Source organism: Perognathus longimembris, chromosome 3, assembly GCF_023159225.1.
Source record: "Perognathus longimembris pacificus isolate PPM17 chromosome 3, ASM2315922v1, whole genome shotgun sequence".
NCBI classification, from domain to species: domain Eukaryota; kingdom Metazoa; phylum Chordata; class Mammalia; order Rodentia; family Heteromyidae; genus Perognathus; species Perognathus longimembris.
The window spans coordinates 82,169,744-82,188,478 of record NC_063163.1 but is presented as its reverse complement, the minus strand read 5'-3'; the positions used below and the strand labels follow the sequence as shown (position 1 = coordinate 82,188,478).

The window sequence follows — 18,735 nt, the reverse complement described above, 5'->3', positions numbered from 1 at the left end:
ATTGAAAGTCATGATGACTCATAAAGATAAGCAGACAATTTAAAAATACCTTTAAGAACATCTGTACCCTCAACTCATTCACCTAGAAAATAAAGCAAGAAAGATCAAGAATCCATTTTGCCTTTTCCAGACTAAAAGTAAACTGAATTTGCCCATCGTCTTGGATTCACAGTTCATAATTTGTCAGCCAAGGGCAAGGCCCATGGTGAGAGACACATCATGGCAGGTCGTTCAGAGCAGAACCAACGTTTGCATCATGGCAGCCCGGGAAGCAAATGAGACAGGACAATTGGGCAGACTGGCAGCAGCTTTTCCAAGGGTCCCTCTCCAGTGGCCTCCCTTCCCTCCCTCAGAGCCAAGAGCTAGGAATAGCCCTGCGAACAAATGGGGGCGCAGATGATTGCCTCATCTGTGTGTTCGGCTGTTCTAGAGGGTCCTCTGATTTTACATTCAAAAGGAACAGTGACGTTCCAGGTCAAATTCTGGAGCATGGAGTGTGCTCTTCCTTGTTGTCTTCCGGGTGTCTGTAGCCTGTGTATGTGATCTCAGCACCCACGGGACCCTGCTTCTCACAGCCATCTTCCTTCTGCACTTGGAATGCCTTTCTTCTTGCTCTCAGATGGATGTCACTGTCTCAGAGAGGTTTTACACCTCTGTGTGTGCATTGGTAAATTGTTACCCAGCTTTGCATGACTTCTACTTTGAAGCATGGCTGTTTTCTCCCTTCTCATAACAGACTCTAAGCTCCGAGGAGCAAGGCCTCCTTTCATCCCTGGAGGAATGCTCTGCACAACTCACGCTCACACACCCATGAATGTCTTTTTTTTTTTTTTTAACCTAAAGACCTATGACAGGAAGTGTATAAAATAAGAGCACAGACTCTGGAAATTGGATGGACTTTCCTGAGCTGCCTTTCCAAGGACTACTTAATTTAACTCTCTGCTTTTCTGGTTGCCTTTCAGGTAAAAATGAGGCAGGATTGAAGCCGTAGTGATTGTGTGTGTGTGTGTGTGTGTGTGTGTGTGTGTGTGTGTGATCATGCAGTGTCTAAAGTGTGTGTTGTCTGCAAAGTTTATTACAGTGACAATCACGACCAGACTCATGCACAGTGTGATGGATGTCATGCTAATGGACACAGGGTGTGCATAAACTCCCACATACCTGTAAACACAGTGTGAGCGCTGCATTGTCACTTCTCATCAGTCATCCGCTTTGCCTGTGGGTTAGTTTTACCTGTTGTATGCTATAGATGAAACCTACTCCTTACACTAGTGATTATACAACCTCTATAGTATTCCACTCCTGAAACAGACACCCGTGACCTGGATAAGAAATAGACATTGGGAGCTGTTCAACCAGAGAAAGAATATTCCTGGTTTATCTGTATTATTATTGTCCAGGGACATTCAGAATTCTGGAACAGAAATGCACAGTTAACAGCAGAGGTAGAATTCAGGTAAGATATAAGGTAGGACTTCCAAGAAATGATGCTTGATAAACCTTGAGTTAGGACAGTCCTGGTTTCTCCTTGAATGTCTGGTCTAGAGAAATAAAGAATCCTATCATTTGAATGATTTAGCCTGGTCCCCTCAAAGGCACAAAGACAGGTCTCATGATTCTACATTGTAGTTCCTACTATCTCAGTAATTATTAGAATCTTTCACTGTTCACTGGACTTGTGGATATGAGGATGAACTGTCAAATTCCCTGCATGCAGGTTGATAGTGTACTGTTTCCTGTACTCAGGAAAGTCCTAGAAACAGAGAGATTGAGGGATTTGTCTAAGAAAACACAGTCATGTGAATGAGTGGGGTAGAATCTGGGCTACCCTGGCAGTCCCTGTGGCTATTTCTCTGAGGTGGCACTGTGGCCTCTTTGGATCACAAAAGAGAGAATGTAGCCGCCACTGGTGGTGCACACCTATAATCCTAGCTACTTAGGAAGCTGAGATCTAAGGATCGTGGTTTGAAGTCAGCCATCCAGGAAAGTCCATGAGACTCTTATCTCCAGTGAATCATAGAAAAAGCCAGAAGTGGTGCTGTGGCTCAAGTGACTGAGGACTTGGCTACTCTTGAGCGAAAAGAACTCAGGGACAGCACCCAAGTCCAGGTTTCAAGTCCCAGGCCCAGCAAAATCTAACAAACAAACAAAGAAATAAAATGGATATTCTTCAGTAAACTATGCTCCTGACACTGCTATGTAAGGGGTAACTGGTACACCTATTAATCCTTTTCATCCTTGCAGCTGGCCTATTTAAACATATGACATTTCATCTTTGCATCATCTCTACGTGAGTGATGGACAAACGGAAACACAGGTGGGGAATTCACTTCCTCCAGCTTAAAGAGACCAAGACAGGATTTGAACCCAGGCAGGCTAGCTCCCAAGCACTGGATATATGAGCAGAATCTCTCCCTTGTAAGCACCCCAGTGGCTCTCCAGTGTCTGAGGGGCACTGCCCACGCCCACTCGGGCCCCCCAAGCCAGAACCAGATTCCTCCGCCTGCACAGAATCACTTGGGGGTGCGAGGGGTGGGGGAGCGCCACGCGCATCCACCCGGGACTTCAATTCCCCTTTTCACTGGAAGGAAGGACGGCTGCCCTTTCGGCCTCACCTGGCTGCTGCGGGGTGTGGGAAAGGCCATGTTTGCCTAGACATTAAGATCAGGGCTGCAGCTGTGAGTGGGTGTAGGGGGAGGAGATGTTGTTGACGTGGGGTGGGGGTTGCACCCCACCTGCCTCTCCCTGCCAGGGAGTCAGTTCACAACCCCAGCGTCAGGGCTGGGGGCCCCCAGCTGTATTTACAGTGACACTGAGGTCGGGCGGTGAAGGGAGCTAGGCCCCGAGGGCAATGGCTGAGTGGTGGTGCGGGGGTTCCGCACGGGGTCCACGTGGGTGGGAAGCGCACAGCAGTCTCCCCCTCTCTATCCTCCAGGATGAACCCCATCCCCTGGCGAGCAAGGCCCGCAGTCGCACCGCTCGCCCTCCGCCGGAAGGGGTCGCTGCGAGCGCCCGGCGGCGGTGCCGCTGCTCTGGGCGGACGCCCCCTGCCTGGTCCCGGCTCCCCTCGGTCGCGCCCCGCTCGCGGCAGCCCGCAGCCTTCGCTCCGGGACGGCGCTGCGTCCGCGGAGCCCGTGCCCCACCCCCCACCCGCTCACCCGCGGGCTGCGGTGGGCGCGGAGAGCGGGACTGGGCGCGCGGCGGGGGGGGGGGGTGGCAAATGGCAGCGCGTGCCGGGCCTCGAGTGCAAACTCCGGCACGTGCCGGCCCCGCGCGCGTCCCCTCCCTCCACGACGCTCACGGACCCCTCTCCGTGCACGCGCGCACAGGCCGGGACTAGTGCGGGCGCCGGGAGGCCAGGCCCGCCAAGGCCGGGGTGCGGAGGGGTCGAGGGCGCAGCCCCGGGACGCTGCGGCCCCCTCCCCCGCCGAGGCCTCTTCTTCCATGAAAACCTCGGCGGCGCGCCCAGCCCCGGCGCGGGCCCCCGAGTTTATTTGAATCCCGAACTTTCACTACGATTAAGTGTTGCTGCGGGGGCGGGGGTGGGGGGGTGGGTGATGGGGAGAGTAGAGGAAAAAGTTATGATCCTGCCCTCAGTCCCCAGGTCCCCCCAACCCTCCCTCCCATCCCAAACATCCCCTTTCACAGGTTCTTTTCCCAAAACAAAACAAAGCAAAAAACCATGTTCCCTCCTTGTGTTAAGAAAAGTGGCTGCAGCGCCATCCCCCCCCCCCCCCCCGCCTCGCGGCTGGAGGAGGGGGCCGGGGAGGGCAGGGGGAGAGGAGGGGCGCTCCCCCCCACCCCCCGCCCCGGGTTGGTGTCTGGCCGCGGGGACGCCGCGCCCGCACAAAGGCGGCGTCCTTCCCAGCGCCTCGGGCGCAGATGCAGCGCTGCGCCCCTCCGCGGGTGGGGCCGGCTCGGCAGATGGCGCGGAGCCGCCGAGGTGCAAGGGGGATTGTCCATCAAGCAGCGTTTTCTGGGCTGGGGGGGGGGGGATCTCGCTGGGGTGCGGGGTGGGGGCGGGGAGGGGCCGGCGCATAGAATAGCAGGGACCCCGCCCCCTGCCCCCCCCACACCCCGCTTCGCAGGCCTCTCCTTCCCAGAAGTGGGGAGGGGGCGGCTGGCTCAGGCGCGAACGGTTAAGTTTGTTTTACTTGTGCTCCCCCCCCCCCTTCCCAGGAGAAGATCCTATAGGATACTCGTACAAAGGGAGGTGGGGCAGGAAGGGAGGTGTCCGCGCCCCCCACCCCTCGAAGGCACCCCTGGGCAGGGGCAGGAGGGCGGGGAAGGCCTGCGAGGATGGATGGGGAGCATGATCTCTTTTTGGTCCATGCGATGGTGGGGTCAGCGCCGCGAAGCGGTGGGCAGGACCGGGGTGCAGCGGATGGCGGGGGGGCGGGGGGGGCGCCCGGTGACAGGCGCACGCCCCGCCCCGGCTCCTCCCCAGACCTGCGGGCTTTTGTTATGCAGATGGCGGCGGAAGGCTGAGCCAGGGGAGGAGGAGTTGATGGAGGAGGGGAGACGCCGGGAGGAGGCGGAGGAGGTGAGGGAGAAGGAGGAGGAGGAGAGGGAGGGAGGGGGGAGGAGGAGGAGAGGGAGGGAGGGGGGAGAGGAGGAGAGGGCAGCTCGCGCGACCAACGTCACATTGCTGGAGAGACAAAACCCGGGCGCGCCGGGGCGCACACGCGCTCGCACCGCGGACGATCGGGGCTCCTCCTCTCTCCGGGCGTCGGGCAACAGAGAAGCCGGCCTCTCGTCTCCCTTCCCCGGGGCGCGTCGCTCGGCTCCACTCGATCTCGGAGCGCAGCTCAGGGGCAACCCAGGAGGGGAAAGGCAAAGAAAGCCGGTGTGGATCAATCCTTCTTTCTCGGCTGCCTGTCCAAACGCAGGCCCTGCACTCGCCATCCGTCGCTCCCATCCCAGCGCGTGCCTCGGGGCGCACCACCAGCCCCCCGGACCCCAGCCGCACCGCTCTTCGGATCGCACATTTTCAGCACTTGGGACAGCGCCCGCGCCGCTCGGGTCCCCCGTGGGGTTGACAAATGGCCAGCGTTCAGCAAGGCGAGAAGCAGCTTTTTGAGAAGTTCTGGAGGGGAACCTTCAAAGCGGTGGCCACCCCGCGCCCGGAGAGCATCATCGTCGCCAGCATCACAGCCCGCAAGCCTCTACCACGGTAAGGACCTCTTTCTCCAGAGGGGAAAGACCTGGGAAAGCCCCCCTCCCCCCGCCTGCCTTGTCTGGCGGCCTGTGTCCCCCACCCCAGGGCTGGATGCAAGCAGCTGGGCCAGGGCGCGCCCGTCCTTCCTCACTCTTCTCTATCTCCTGCTGGCACCAGGGGAACTAATTTGCTTGTGTAAGAAAGAAGCTGATTATATTATTTGGGTTGGAGGCGGAGCAACACTCTAGGAACCCCCATAATTGTCTAGGCAGGCTTTGTGTGTGTGTGAGGGGGTACAATTTGGCTGAAAAAGTTTTTCCTTCCAGAACTCAGAGGGCAGAGGGGCAGAGGGGCTTGAGGTGGGTTGGAGGGTTGCTGGACAAGAAAGGATGGAAACACCTCTCAGGCGGTGTTCAGAAATAGCAGCTGCACATGTCGATCCTCAACTCCGAAAGCCAATGAGCTCGGATCGCTAAGACAAAAAAAGACAAAAAAATATGTCCATATGGTATTCCTTCAAATACACCCCATCCGCACCCACCTTCGGCTTTCCGCTGCTGCCCTGAATTTTCTCCCTCTCCCCCATGCAAAAACCATGTCTCAGCGCTCAGGGGAAGGTGGGTGGGGGGAATCTTTTAAGATTGTAAACTTGGTCTTGGTAGAGCTTGGTGTGATTTCTCAAGAACAAACAAACCAAAAAAATCAATCTGATTGCTTTGAACTCGGGGATGAGAACAGATCCTGGGGTACTAATTGAAAAAAAAAAAAGAGGGTAGGTAAGGGGAGAAAGGAAAGGCAGAGACAGGAAACATAGGAGCATATGGGGTTGGGGAAAGGTGAAGTGTTCTCAGAGAAAACCCAATTCTTTTCATACATCATTTAATGAGGAAGAGTTTGAGAATAGAAGTGAGAAGGTTGTGCCTTCTGTCAGAGGAAAAAAAAAATCAAGGCAGGATGAAAACTCATCTTTTGCTGGAGTTGGCTGTGCAATTCTCTGGGGGGGGGGCGAGGAGGACGAGGAGGAGCAGGAGCAGCAGGAAGAGGAGGAGATGAGGAACTCTCTAAGTTGCCTGATGCAGGCTGCATTAGGGGACAGACTGGAAATATGTCTGCAAAAGTGCTTTGGACAGGGGACCTAGTGTGGTTATAGCTGTCTTTAAACTTTCCCAAAGCTGTGGATTGGACCCCTGAAGCAATTCCAACATGAGACGTCAAACCCATCCCAGACAACTTTTCTTCCTCATGTGGAGAGAAGATTTTTAGAGAAAAATGGGGCGCTCCATGTTTGGAATGGATAGACAAGAAACATAGCATGGGCTGGTGGGGGCAGCAGGCTGCTTTCCTCCCTATTTTTCCAACGGAGAAAGGGGAGGGGAAGGCCACTGATTTGTGTGTGGGGGGGGAGTTACATCAAGTGCCATTAAAAGTGTCTCTGCTTGGGAGTGTGGGGGTGGGGGAGATTGTTGTTCAGTTTTGACGTCAGCAGGTTTATCTTCCTGATTCTCCACCAACCCAGTGTTGACACATCAAGTGCTGTGGCCAAAGAAAACGTCCTTGTAAGAGAGCAGAGGGGAGATTTTACTCGAAACTTGGAGTGTGGCATTCAATCCAGGGTCTTTATCTCTTTGAGGGATTGGGGGGGAGGCATGAGAGAAGTAGCTACCTGATGTTTTCAGCCGGAAAACTATTCTTTCATGTCTGTCTGGTTAGCAACCTTTCTACTTTGACACGTCTATCTATGTGTGGCATGCCCTATCCTTGACTGTTGTCTCAATCCTGGGAATGAGGTACAAGTCTCCACCACTCTCCTTGTCTATAGCTTTGTCCTTATTCTACTTTAATCGGTCTTCAGATTTTTATACTATGCCTCCCCCTCCCAACAGCCCTAGTATGATTTCACTCTTGGCATCTTTCAAGGTTCTAGCTCTGTTTCTCTGTCTCTGTCTCTCTCTGTCTGTCTGTCTGTCTGTCTGTCTGTCTGTCTCTCTCTCTCTCTCTCTCTCTCTCTCTCTGGAAACCAGCCTGAGCAGGAGTCTGAGCTATGGAAGCCTTTGGCTTACGTCAGGCTAGAAAGATGTTGTTGAAACACTTCCGTAGCGGGCGTGGCCTCGCTGTAGAACACGATCTCACTTTCATAAACGTTTCTCTTGGTTTGGAGTAACTCACTCGTGAGCAGGAGATGTGTATGTGTGTATTCAAATCCTTGGGAAATGCTGGCTGGAGTTTTCATCCACTGACTAGAAATCCAGAATCATGCCTGCTCTCAACCAAATCTAGTCAGCTGAATCTAGTGATGGTTGGGAGTGGAGTTCTTGGGGAGACCAGGAAGGGGAGCTGTGGGGGGAGGAGAGGGCCAGAGAAACTGAGCATGACATCAGCTGACCTCTGGTGACCTCCTCCTGAGGCAATCTGGGAGCTGGTCTCATTAGAAATGTTTAGTTTCCTAAGTCAAGCGGGGCTCACATTCAGCAGATCAGCACAAATAGCCATCTGCAGGAAGAGGGAGGAAGGAGGGGCGGATGAATCCCAGCCACCCTGCCAGGAGAGGAGGGCCCCTCCCTGGGAGCAAGCTTTCCTAGGATCGGCTAAGTTTATTTCCAAAGATAATTCAGCACCCGGATAGAAGCAAGCATGTGTCCCATCTGTGGGCTTCCCAGAGACACGCGTGCACCGCACAATTGCACGCTGAGCCAAACCCCGCCCGGCCTCCGCCTTCTTCCTCTCCCCGGCACCCCCCACCCCATCCTGGATGAGGCAAGAGCTTTATCCTATGTGGAGTTGCCCGCAGATGTCTGACTGTGATGTCAGAATAGCATAGCAGAGTGGAAGACTGTAAATCACCCTGGTGGAGACCTGACACAAGCAGGAGAGAACCTGGAAATCGCACCCTGGCCCCTTGATTGCCTGCATGGCTTCCCCCTTCCACCTCATTCCACCTGTTTGCTTAGTTTGTACATAGAATGAGAAGAGGGTGGGTTGTGAGGGCAGAGTCCTGCAAAGCACTGTCCGTATGATGCTTGGCACACACAAGTTTGAGGGGCACGGGTTCCATCTTCAAGCTTAGAATGGCTAAAAGGAAGCCAGTGATTGATCACTCAGTATTATTTTCCATACCTACCCATTTCTCTCTCTCTCTCTCTCTCTCTCTCTCTCTCTCTCTCTCTTTCTCTCTCTCTCTCTCTCTCTCAAATAACACTGCCAATCACACCTCAGAGATTTCAACTCTTGACATTGGGGTAGAATGAGTCTACATGTAATGGGAATGGGGTGTGTGTTTGTGGGGGATGTATCCCCATCATTCTTCTTCCTCCCCTCAAAGGGCAAGTTTGCTGTGTGGCTGGGTTCACCATCACCTGGTGCAATGTCCTAGGGAGTCTTGTTTGGGTTTCAAGAAGGAAGAGCAGTTTTTACCAGTCTAATACAAAAGCTCAAACTCCTCGTGGGAACAAATATATATATCTGAATTTATCAACTTGACAGTGATTCTCTAATGGGTAGTTCATAGCAAGAAGTGTTATGAATGAATGAGAGGTGGTGTTTGTCATTATTTTAGAATGGAAAACAATGTAAGAGGGATTATTCAGGATGAGATTTCACCATAGTCAAAACTCATTTCATTCTAGATGGAAGGAAGCCAATCGATATAACTCAGAAAGATGTCTGAAATGGGGAGAGAGAGAGAGAAAGAGACAGACAGAGAGAGAGAGGGAGAGAGAGAGAAAGAGAGAGAGAGAGAGGGAGAGGAGACCTTCTTTAATCCCTGCCAAGGAAGTGTAGTTACCTAGTATTCACTTAATTCCTGTTGTTAATGATTTACTCAACAGAAGTTTAGACCTCTGAAGTTCAGGCTCTGTGGAGACTTTGTGTTTGAAGCCAGCACCAGCCACAGGAATCATATTGATGAGTCGTTGTAGTGGGGACTTAATGAACATGTCAAAAAATCATTTGAAATTAGCATATGAATTGTTTGTGGATGTGGGAGCGTCCATAGCTAGAATACACATTGCCTTTACCATTCATCTGGCAAGCTATTAATTTTCTTCCCAAATCCTTTCTCTGCAGAATAGTCTAGAAGCAGACTTCAACTCCTTGGTCCCTGTCCAAAGGATAAAACATCCCAAATGATTGGAGATTACAATGTACAAAGGGAAAGATGACCAAATGGTCAGGCAGGAAAAAATAAAATAAAACAAAACAAAAAAAAACCCCAAAACCTAGGCCTTTAAAGCATCTTCTCTTCTGGGCTCCCTTTGGAACTGAGAGGTCGAGTTAGTGCATTTGTGCTGACTGGAGCCTGGGGTGCAAGTCCCAGGGGGCGGTTGAGAGGTGATTTTCTGATGGCTTGTGTGTGGTTGAGCCCATGAGGTTAGGGACATGGAGAACATGGCAGGAGAGGCAAACTGCATGCTGGCTGCATTGATTGATTGCTCGTGGCCCCTAATCTAGCAAAACAGCTTAGCTCTCTCCTGGTCAGTCCTATCTCCATCCTGAGCCCCCCACCCCACCCCGGCCCCAGGGATTCTAATCAATGCCACCGAGTGACATAGAGGCTGCCAAGGAAGCTGCCATCAGAGAGGCTTCCTCGAGAAGACGTCTGCCTCGCAGGTTCTCTGCTACAGGGACAGGAGATGGTATTGAAAGCTACCTACAAGGGCTTTCTGAGGCTAGCAAATCTTCATGATCTCCGTTCCCTACTCCAGGCTACCCCAAAAGAGGGCGGAGTGTCCCTCAAGTCCTAGCTCCTATAAAGAGGAGGTCAGTCTGGATCTGTGTCCTCACAAGGTAGGCTGTGGGAGCACCATCCATTTCTGTTGAGCAATGTCCTTTCATTCAGAGTGGCTGGAAGTGTGTGTGCTTGTGGGTGTATGTGTGCATGCATGTGTGGTATGTGTGTGTGTGTGTGTGTGTGTGTGTGTGTGTGTGTGTGTGTGTTGGTCCTGGGGCTTGAACTCAGGGCCTGGGCACTGTCCCTGACATTTTTGTGTTCAAAGCTAGCCTTCTACCACTTGAGCCACAGCTCCGCTTCTGGTTTTCTGAGTGTCCATTGGAGATAAGAGTCTCATGGACTTCTGCCTGCCCACACTGGCTTTGAACTGTGATCCTCAGATCTCAGCCTCCTGAGAAGCTAGGATGACAGGTGCGAGACGCCAGCACCTGGCTGGACAGAAAGGTATTTCTAAGAGAGAAGAAAGAGAAGGGCCCAAGAGAATTTGGCCTCTAAGGTTGATGTGGCCAGGCTCCCACCCTGCTCTGACATGTCCGAGCTGCAGAACCAACTTCACAATGCTTTTGTACCTGACTGTTGGTGACATATTTCTCAGGGATGGTAGTAAGAAATAGTTTATTTAAAGAGCATGGTCCCAGTGCCCACCCAGAATAAGGCCTTGTCAAAAACACCGAGTGGGCACTCGTGTGGCTCTGATGCCGGCTCCTGGAGGAGAGGGCTAGCTAGCCCTCAGCCCCGGGCTGGCGTTGTTCGCAGGCAGTGCTTGGCTCCCCAGCTTTGCCAGGAGCCCACTTCAACACTCTGCTCTTCATGCTTTTGTACTTCTCTCAAGAGCCTCTGAGATCTGTGGGGCTGACACACACACACACACACACACACACACACACACACAAGCACACACACACACACACACTGGTAGACAACCTCTATGGCAAACCTAAAGAAACATCTCCTAGTACCATTTGCAGAACATGCCCAGGCTATGAGATTTTGAGCAGATCCCTGGACCTCAGGCTCAACCTCTCCATCTATGAAATGGACTGAATAATGAATAGCCTCTACCTCCAAGAGCTGCAGCAAAGGCAAAAAGAGCTAACGCCTTGGGGGGGAAGGGCGAGCTGGCAAGCAGGAAGGGTGAGCTCCATCAAGGCTAGCTGCTGTTGTTACTAATAATTGTTTAAAAAAAGAGAAGAATTTGGGAGCACAGAGGAAAGATTCTCGGTGGGACAGTCCTGTCCTCTGTAAAATGGGTACGATTCTCTTATTTCATTATTGTTGATCTACCAATTCTGAGTTCTGAATAGAGTCTCCAAGGCCTTTTCATCTCCCAGGAGGAATAAGCAACACATTCAAAACTGATGAAAGACTTAGCCTGTCTGAACAGAGCTTCACTGTCGTGGAGCTGCCGGAGGAATTGAGCATAGAACATTTCCAACTTCCCTCTGGGGAGGCCACTGGGTTTGTTGTCCTTGCAGTGCATCGAAGCCCAGTCTGCTGTCTCTGAGCAGCCAGTGACCGTAGCTCCAGTGAGCCACAGGGAATGAGGGAGCAGAAAGGTGAGAGGCACGCGGCACTGGGGCTCCGTCCTTGCAGTTGTACTTACACGAGTTTGCACATTCCACCATTTTATTGAGATGCTACTCAACACAACGGCAAACAGCCCACAGGGAAATTCTTGCTTTTTGTGGAAGAATGCCGGGAGGTGGTGGTGGGGGGTGTGTGCTTTCAAGAAGAAGAAAGTAAGGGAGAAGAAAGAGCATAGGATGAAGGATGGAGCTGCCTTCTTGGGTGCAGGACCTGGATAAAGGGAGGGAGGGAGGGAGGGAGGGAGGGAGAGAGGGAGGGAGGGAGGGAGGGAGAGAGAAAGCCAGTTGTGAGGATAAGAGAGGGGGAAGATGTTGAGGCAGAGGGCATGGACGGCAAGTGCAAAGGTCCTGAGGTAGATGCATGCTTAGTGCTTTTGAGGAGGGTAGTGCAGCCAGCCCAGCATGGGTGAGTGAGAAGGGAGTGATAGAAGATCAAGTGGGGTCTTGGCGCTAATGAAGGACCACCCAGGTCCTTGGCTCCCGAGTGGCAAAGCCCCAGGAAGCTCCTGTCACTTCAGTCCAGGCCCTGATTCTCTTCTGACTCCAGTCATAGCCAGCCATGGCTGCGAGCAGTCGTGACAGAAGCTTGGCTCCGCGCCTCTATGTGTTATAGACAAGCATGAAATTTACAATCTCTCTGATTGCGATCCATCAGATTAGGAAATTGAAAAGGACACTGTTTAGACTTCCAGATCGCAGTGGTAAATTTGTTCCCGTGGTGGCAGTTAAGAGTCTCGTCTGTCTCTTACAGCTGTGCCCGCATACTGGACATTCCCCTCTCCACCCCCCCACCCCCGCACCCAGGGCCCACCCTGGGCCGCACAACCTGAAAGCTACAGCCTGCTTTTGCTCCCTCCCTCGCCCCTCCCCCATCCTCCCCATCCTCCTCAACCCCTCCCATAAAATTTTGCCAAGGGAGCGCCCCTGTGCCAGCAGCCTGGGTGCAGAGCTCCGTGAAATAAAACACAGAATTAAGATGTCACAGAGACAAAAGCCAAACCAAACGCAAGAACAATGCAGCGCCCTAAAATAGTGATTAAGCAATTCATGTCTACATGTGTCTGGTCAAAACAAATATGAATGCAATGACCAGGATGCCATCCGCTTCTCAGCCAGAGGCTCCTGGGGCTGCCGAACCCCAGGCCTTGGATCCCACCAATGGCATCACCAAGCGGAAATGCCAATGACTCGCCCCTCTCTCACTTCATTAGAAGCTCAGCTCGGACAAGGGCAAGTTGGCATTGGACAGAAGAGTTAGACGCCTGCTTGCGGGAAGGGAGGTGGCCTCTGAGCTCAGCATTCCTAAGGCCCTGTTCTCTGCCCGTCATGATCTGTGTTAATTTCCTCCATGCACTCGCTTGCTAGCACAGGACATATGTTGGCTGAATGTATTAAACTGTAGCATTGATCATCTGGTCACTTCTTTGCATCATGATGGTCTGAACCATTTGGAATTGCTGTGGTATTTTGAGTCTTCAGTGTCCAGCTAGGTCCTTTTTGGAGGTGGTGGGACTTTGAAGACGCAGTGCCTAGTGGGAGGTCTTTAGGCCATTGGGGGCATGGCCTGGAAGGGGATAGTGGATCTCCAGTCTCCTCCTTTTCACTTCCCAGTCATGTGATCGCCACATGCTTTCCCCACCAAGTCATCATCATAGACCCAAATAAACTTTCAGTTATTTTTGAGTTCTTTGTTACAGACATGCAAAAGTGGTGGACACAAATCACCAGCCTTCAAAATTAACTATGTTTCTTCTTGCCTCTGTCTGACTCCCACGAGAGCCTGTGTGACCCACTGAGTCTGGGACTGTGACTCATTTTTTGTAGCATGCCAGCACCTCCAATGTGATGGGGAGGGTCAGGGTTGGTGAGGAAATGTTTGCTGACTGAATAACCAATGAAAACAAGATGGCTCAAGTGAACCTGAGGGAACTCAGAGACCCCCAGAGCTCCAGCATCAGGACTGAGGAGCTAAGGAGACTTTGTTAGTCTTCTAATCTCCTATTTTACATGTAGAGGACTGGAGGGGTGGGTGGATAAGTTTTATAAGGTATATAATATATTAGAACAGAGTGTATATAGATTATGAAATTACAAATGAACACACAGCACACTGGCATTTCAGAGTTTCTTAGTAAGAGAGATGAGAGGCAAACAAGAACAGAAGCAAAAACCTTTGGGGTCCAGGGATCCAACCCAGCAGCTCTTTATGCAGCCCGAAATCCACAAGGGGAAGAGAGAGCCACTCAAAGCCTACAGCTGAGTCCATCTCTTGGCGAGCTCTGGCCCTGTTCAGTGGGATTTGCCCCACATCCTGGCTTCTGTTGGAATTCATAGCTATGGTACTGTGGTCAGACACCACTCTAGCTTGTCATCTCTAACCCACCATGAGATGTGGCCTCGAGCCCCTGCAGGGCCTCCTGTGGCTTAGGCTGGTGTATGAGCCCCAGAGAAGCCGGTCTGCACCAAGCCTGAGCCTGGCACAGCAGGTGAGCAACCCTGGCTATTTCTGGGATCAGGTTTCAGAGCTTCTAGAAGATAAGAGGCTTTTGTCTGGCTAATCTTCCTTCTTTGGTCTCCTTTCCCTGGCCAGGTGGCAGGTGTCGCTGGGACTCAGCCCACTGACAGAGAGAGAGAGAGACATAAAGAGAGAGAAAGAGTATCTGAGCTACAGCCTAGTATGGGTTCAATGCTGTATTTACAGGAGGGGGAATAACACAGAGACCATCATTTTCCTGGTGTTTTCCAACTGTCAGCTTTTTGCACGCCATTGTCATCTCCCCTTGGCTTGGAGTCTCTGGTTGGGTGCTGGGGCAGCCATAGGCGGGAACTCAGACACACCTGGCTCCTCTCACAGACAGGGAAGGGAGTCTGAGGTGCCGGAAGAGCATTGGAGCAGTCTGGTCCTCATCAGAAGAGAGTCCCATGCCAGTGGTGGTGGCATGTCTCCTGTTGCAAACAGGAGGATGGCAGGTTACAGATACAAGATCCTTTCTGACAAACGCCACAAATGAAAAGGGCTGGACTGGCTGTTCACGGTGGCAGAGCACCAGCCCAGCAAGTATGAGGCTCTGAGTTGGCTGTGTCTGGGTGGGCACAAAATCTTGGACGCCAAGGATATGAGCACTGAGATTGGATCCACCACTGAGAGAGGGCCAGACGGTCTCGGCCAGCTCCAGCCAGCGTTCAGCCAGTGGGCACTCGGGACTAGTTCTGTTCTCACCCCCAGGGTTCCCTTCCAGACAGAGGACAAGCCTCAGCCCTCACCTCCCATCCTGACCCATTCTGTGCCTGTTCTCGTCATTTTATGACCTTGAGTCTTGGTGTGTATATGTTTAATTTCTCTTTTTCATTTTCCCTTACCTTTTACAAATGAGAGACATCACGCTATGCTTTACTTATGCTATTTGAAACAAGGGTCTCCAGTTCCAGCCCTATTCCCGCCAACTACTGACTGTGACTCTTCTCACTGGCCCAGTGGAACTGCCTTGTGTGCGTCCGCTATTGGTAGACTGGGCCCCGTGTGTGCTTCTCTTCACCCCCGTGCTCTGCAGAGGGGAGCCCAGTTAATGGCTTGTACAAGGTTGGTTAAATCTCAGAAGTGGAAGCATGGAAGCCCAATGCAGGTTCGAGCGAGGCCAGCAGCCACTTTCCTTGTGTTACCTACCCAGAGCCAGGGTGAGAGCCTGACTGGTTCTCCTGTGGGAGCTTTCCTCAAGTCTGGGTAGGGTAAAGGAGGGAGGGTCTGCCCCAAGGGGAGACTGAGCCCTCAGGCCTGGTATATCTCTCAGCAGGGGGGTCAGCCAGCCCTGCTGGGAAGCACTTTCCCAGAAAGAGGAGATTTTCGGACCTTCCTTGGAGGAAGATGACCTTTCAAGGCCAGGAGACAAGAGGTGTTAGTCATCAGCCACATATGTTCTTGACCAGAATTAAACTCCAAGATGGTGTCCCACGGGGACACATGCACCCCTGGACGGGGTCTCAGGTGAGAGGTGGACATTTGCTAAGCCCTAGGGTCTACTGGCCATATCCACACCCCGAATGAGTGAAAGGATGACTTGTACTGGCAAGAGGAGACAAGCCCAGAAAGCTTATTTCATTTGCCCAAGGCCACGAAGCTTGGCAGAGCTTTTGCTATTGGCTATCAGTCTACATCCATGTGTTACCATGGAGGGATATCATTCCTGCCCAGGGGGTGCCTTCCTGCTACATGTAGGGGTCCGCCCCCCTCCTTTCCCCCCTCCCCCTTTTCTCCCACTCCCTCTCCCCCTCCCCTTCTCCTCCCATTCTCTCTCTCTCTCTCTCTCTCTCTCTCTCTCTCACTCTCTCTCCTCTCTCTCCCCCTTCCCCCCTCCAAGACAGGACGGAACCGCTTCCCCTCTACTTGGAGGAATCCTTCCTCTTTTCTGCAGCTTCAAAACTCTCTCTCAAACGCATACATTTCCTTCCCCTTGGGGCTTTAACTTTCCTGGAAAGTAAATGCTAAAACATGAAAGCATTCTCATTTTCTCCCTGTTTTCTGTGCCTCCCAGAGGCGGGGGTGGGGGTGGGGTGGGGTTAGAACCAGCCACCTGCTTAAATTATTTTTTCAATGCAAAAATATAGAGAAGCATGGCCCAGTCATCCACCATGGCTCAGGTGCCCTCCCCTTGAAGCCCCAAGGGCTTGTGGGAAGGTGAAGGGCACAGGAAGACATGTGACCCCCCACACACAAGGTCAAACAGCGGGCTTCAACCCTGAGCTTGTAAGGCAAACAGTCCCGGTGTCTGTGACTACGCTCTGCTGTACACCCCTTCTAAGGAGCATATGTACATGCACTCGAGCACAAGCGCGCGCACACACACACACAGTCCCCAGAGAAAACGGGACTCACCTAAGACAATTCAGAAACACAGAGGCTAGCATGCAGAGGAGAGCACATTAATTGGTACCTGCATGTCAGAGGCGGCTCCTGCATACACCCCAGCCTCAGACAGGTGTAGCCCCATCTTTGGGGAAAAGACACTCCATATTCGAGACCCACCTGTGAAGCACAGAGGGATACATACCCCCTTAGAGTGCCAGACACGCTACAGAACTCTGTGCCTAACCAGGCTGGTAACAGGCGGGATGGCAAAGCTCCACAGTGTGTCAATGGCATCATCAATCAGTCGTGGCTGCCGGAAGGCCGGTGCTGAGATGGATTCTGGGGCCAGATAGGAGATCAGAAAAAGAGAGTGTTTTGATTGATTAGTGATGTCTGCCACCCGTGTAGGGGGGAGGAAAATGTGTTTCTGCCTTGACTTAGTGGATCAAGCTCTAACTGCTGTAGGCACTGTACCTTCCCTTTTTTATTTAACTTTTATACCCCCTCCCCTCCAGACACACATATTTTGCAGGAAGGAAAACAGAACAGAGAAAGGCAATGTGACTCGCTGGAGGGTAAAGAAGCTAACTAGGGGCTAACCAGCTCCGCTAATTACTGTGAAAAACATAAACCATTGGGGTTGATGAATAGAAATGTCAATAGAGAAACCATCCTGGAACCCATTAATTAGTGTGTGGATGTATGTATTTGGCCAAGGGGCTTTTTCTTATTTATCTTCATACTCCCATCAGATAGCACCGTTTCAGGACCCAGCTGACGCTCAAGGCCTGCATCTCGACTTACAGTTGCTAATAGGCATTGTGCTAGACACCCTGAAGTGTGGTTCGCAGTGAAGAGATTTGAGTATATATCTAACAAGAAGTATCTAAGTGGAGGTTTGCTCACAAATGAAGTGCAGGACAAGCATTTGTTGAATCATTGAGTCCTGAAGTTATGTGGATTTCTGGGAGGAATTAGGAAGACAAAGAAAGACTCTGGAAAGGCAGGGCATTCTGTCTGTGTGTGCGTGTGTGTGCGCGTGCGTGCATGTGTGTGTGTGTGTGTGTGTGTGAGTGTATGCGTGCGCGCGTGGGGGCCAGTCCTAGGGCTTGAACTCAGGGCCTGGTTTGTCCCTGAGCTTTTGTGCTCAAGCCACTTTTGGCTTTGGGTGTTTAATTGGAGATGAGAGTCTCATGGACTTTACTTCCCTGGGCTGGCTTGGAAGTGTGATCCTCAGATGGAAGTCTCCTGAGTGGCTGGGATGACAGGTGTGAGCCATTGGTGCCATGCTACAACTCTTTTTCTTAAAGAGAGCTTGTAAATTCCTGTACACTTGGGGCTCCTTAGCTGTCTGGTTATACTCTGATGCAAAGGCCCTGAGATTGTAAGATTGTGCATGCTTTGCACTCCAGAAAGCTGAGTTTGGTCACCAGCTGACACTTTGGGGGAAGGAGATATCTTCCCACTGTTTGGATTTCACCTGCTTGGTGCATTGTTCACTGGGGCATTTGATTCCTGGACTTTCTAGAAATGCCCAACCCTGGTAAAGCAGGTTTGCAGATGCCAGGAAAGATCTTCAAGACCCTAGCAAGTTTATATTTTTAGGACATATACAGTTGCTTCTAAGAATTCCCTGTGAGAGCCTGGATTTCCTCGTGTGTATGTGTGTGTGTGTGTGTGTGTGTGTGTGTGTGTGTGTGTGTGTTCATTCCTTTGGCTTCTTTGTGTCTCTTAGCCCATGGATGCTAGGAGGAAACAAGCTCCCCTACTAGCCAAAAGTTGCTCCAAAGCCCTTCCTTTGCTAGCAAGGAAACTGACCACAGCATGGCAGAAGCCTATGGAAGCTCGTGAACCAAATGGGCCTGGCTGAGTCACAGGACTCAGGAGAGAAAATGCCTTTCTTTCTATTTTTCCTTCCCTAGATTCAGAGAGGAGATTACCGAGAGAGGCAGACACACTCTGCTTCCAGCTGAGGACCAAGTGAGGCACTTTTAAATGTCTGCAAAGTTAGAAGTCTCCCCACCCCACCCCATTCTCACCACACCATAGTCTGCTCCCAGGACCCCACTCCTTTTGTCCCTTGGGCTTGCTGGAGCTTTCTTGCTCTGCTATGACTTCTCTGTACTCCACTGGCACTGGGCTGGCTCACTCAAGAGCAGATGAAAACCTTCTGCTTCAAGCACAGCATGGAAGGGGCTCCCATCTGTGGCTTTAGAGTCCACCTTTTACAGTTGCACACACACACAGACACAGACACAGAAAGCTTTTATTGAGATACACCTCATAGAGGTTTGAGGACAGGCCCTCTGGGAGCTCCCCACATTCAAGCCCCCCTGTCCTGAGTGTGAGCGGATGGAACTCTGGCTGGTCAAAGCAGAAGGAGCCTCGTCTACAGATGGGGAGGCAGAGGCAAATGCCTCTG

At 52.0% G+C, this 18,735-nt stretch overlaps 1 protein-coding gene across 1 annotated transcript in view; it reads left to right on the top strand.

Annotated features, from left to right (window-relative positions):
• The first annotated feature begins 5,042 nt into the window (after positions 1–5,042).
• The window catches only part of Srrm4 (serine/arginine repetitive matrix 4), a 100,790-nt gene continuing 87,097 nt past the window's right edge, over positions 5,043–18,735 (top strand). Inside the window, exon 1 of the mRNA XM_048340913.1 lies at positions 5,043–5,173. Within this exon, the coding sequence (XP_048196870.1) occupies positions 5,043–5,173 (131 nt within the window). The remainder of the gene's footprint in view (positions 5,174–18,735) is intronic.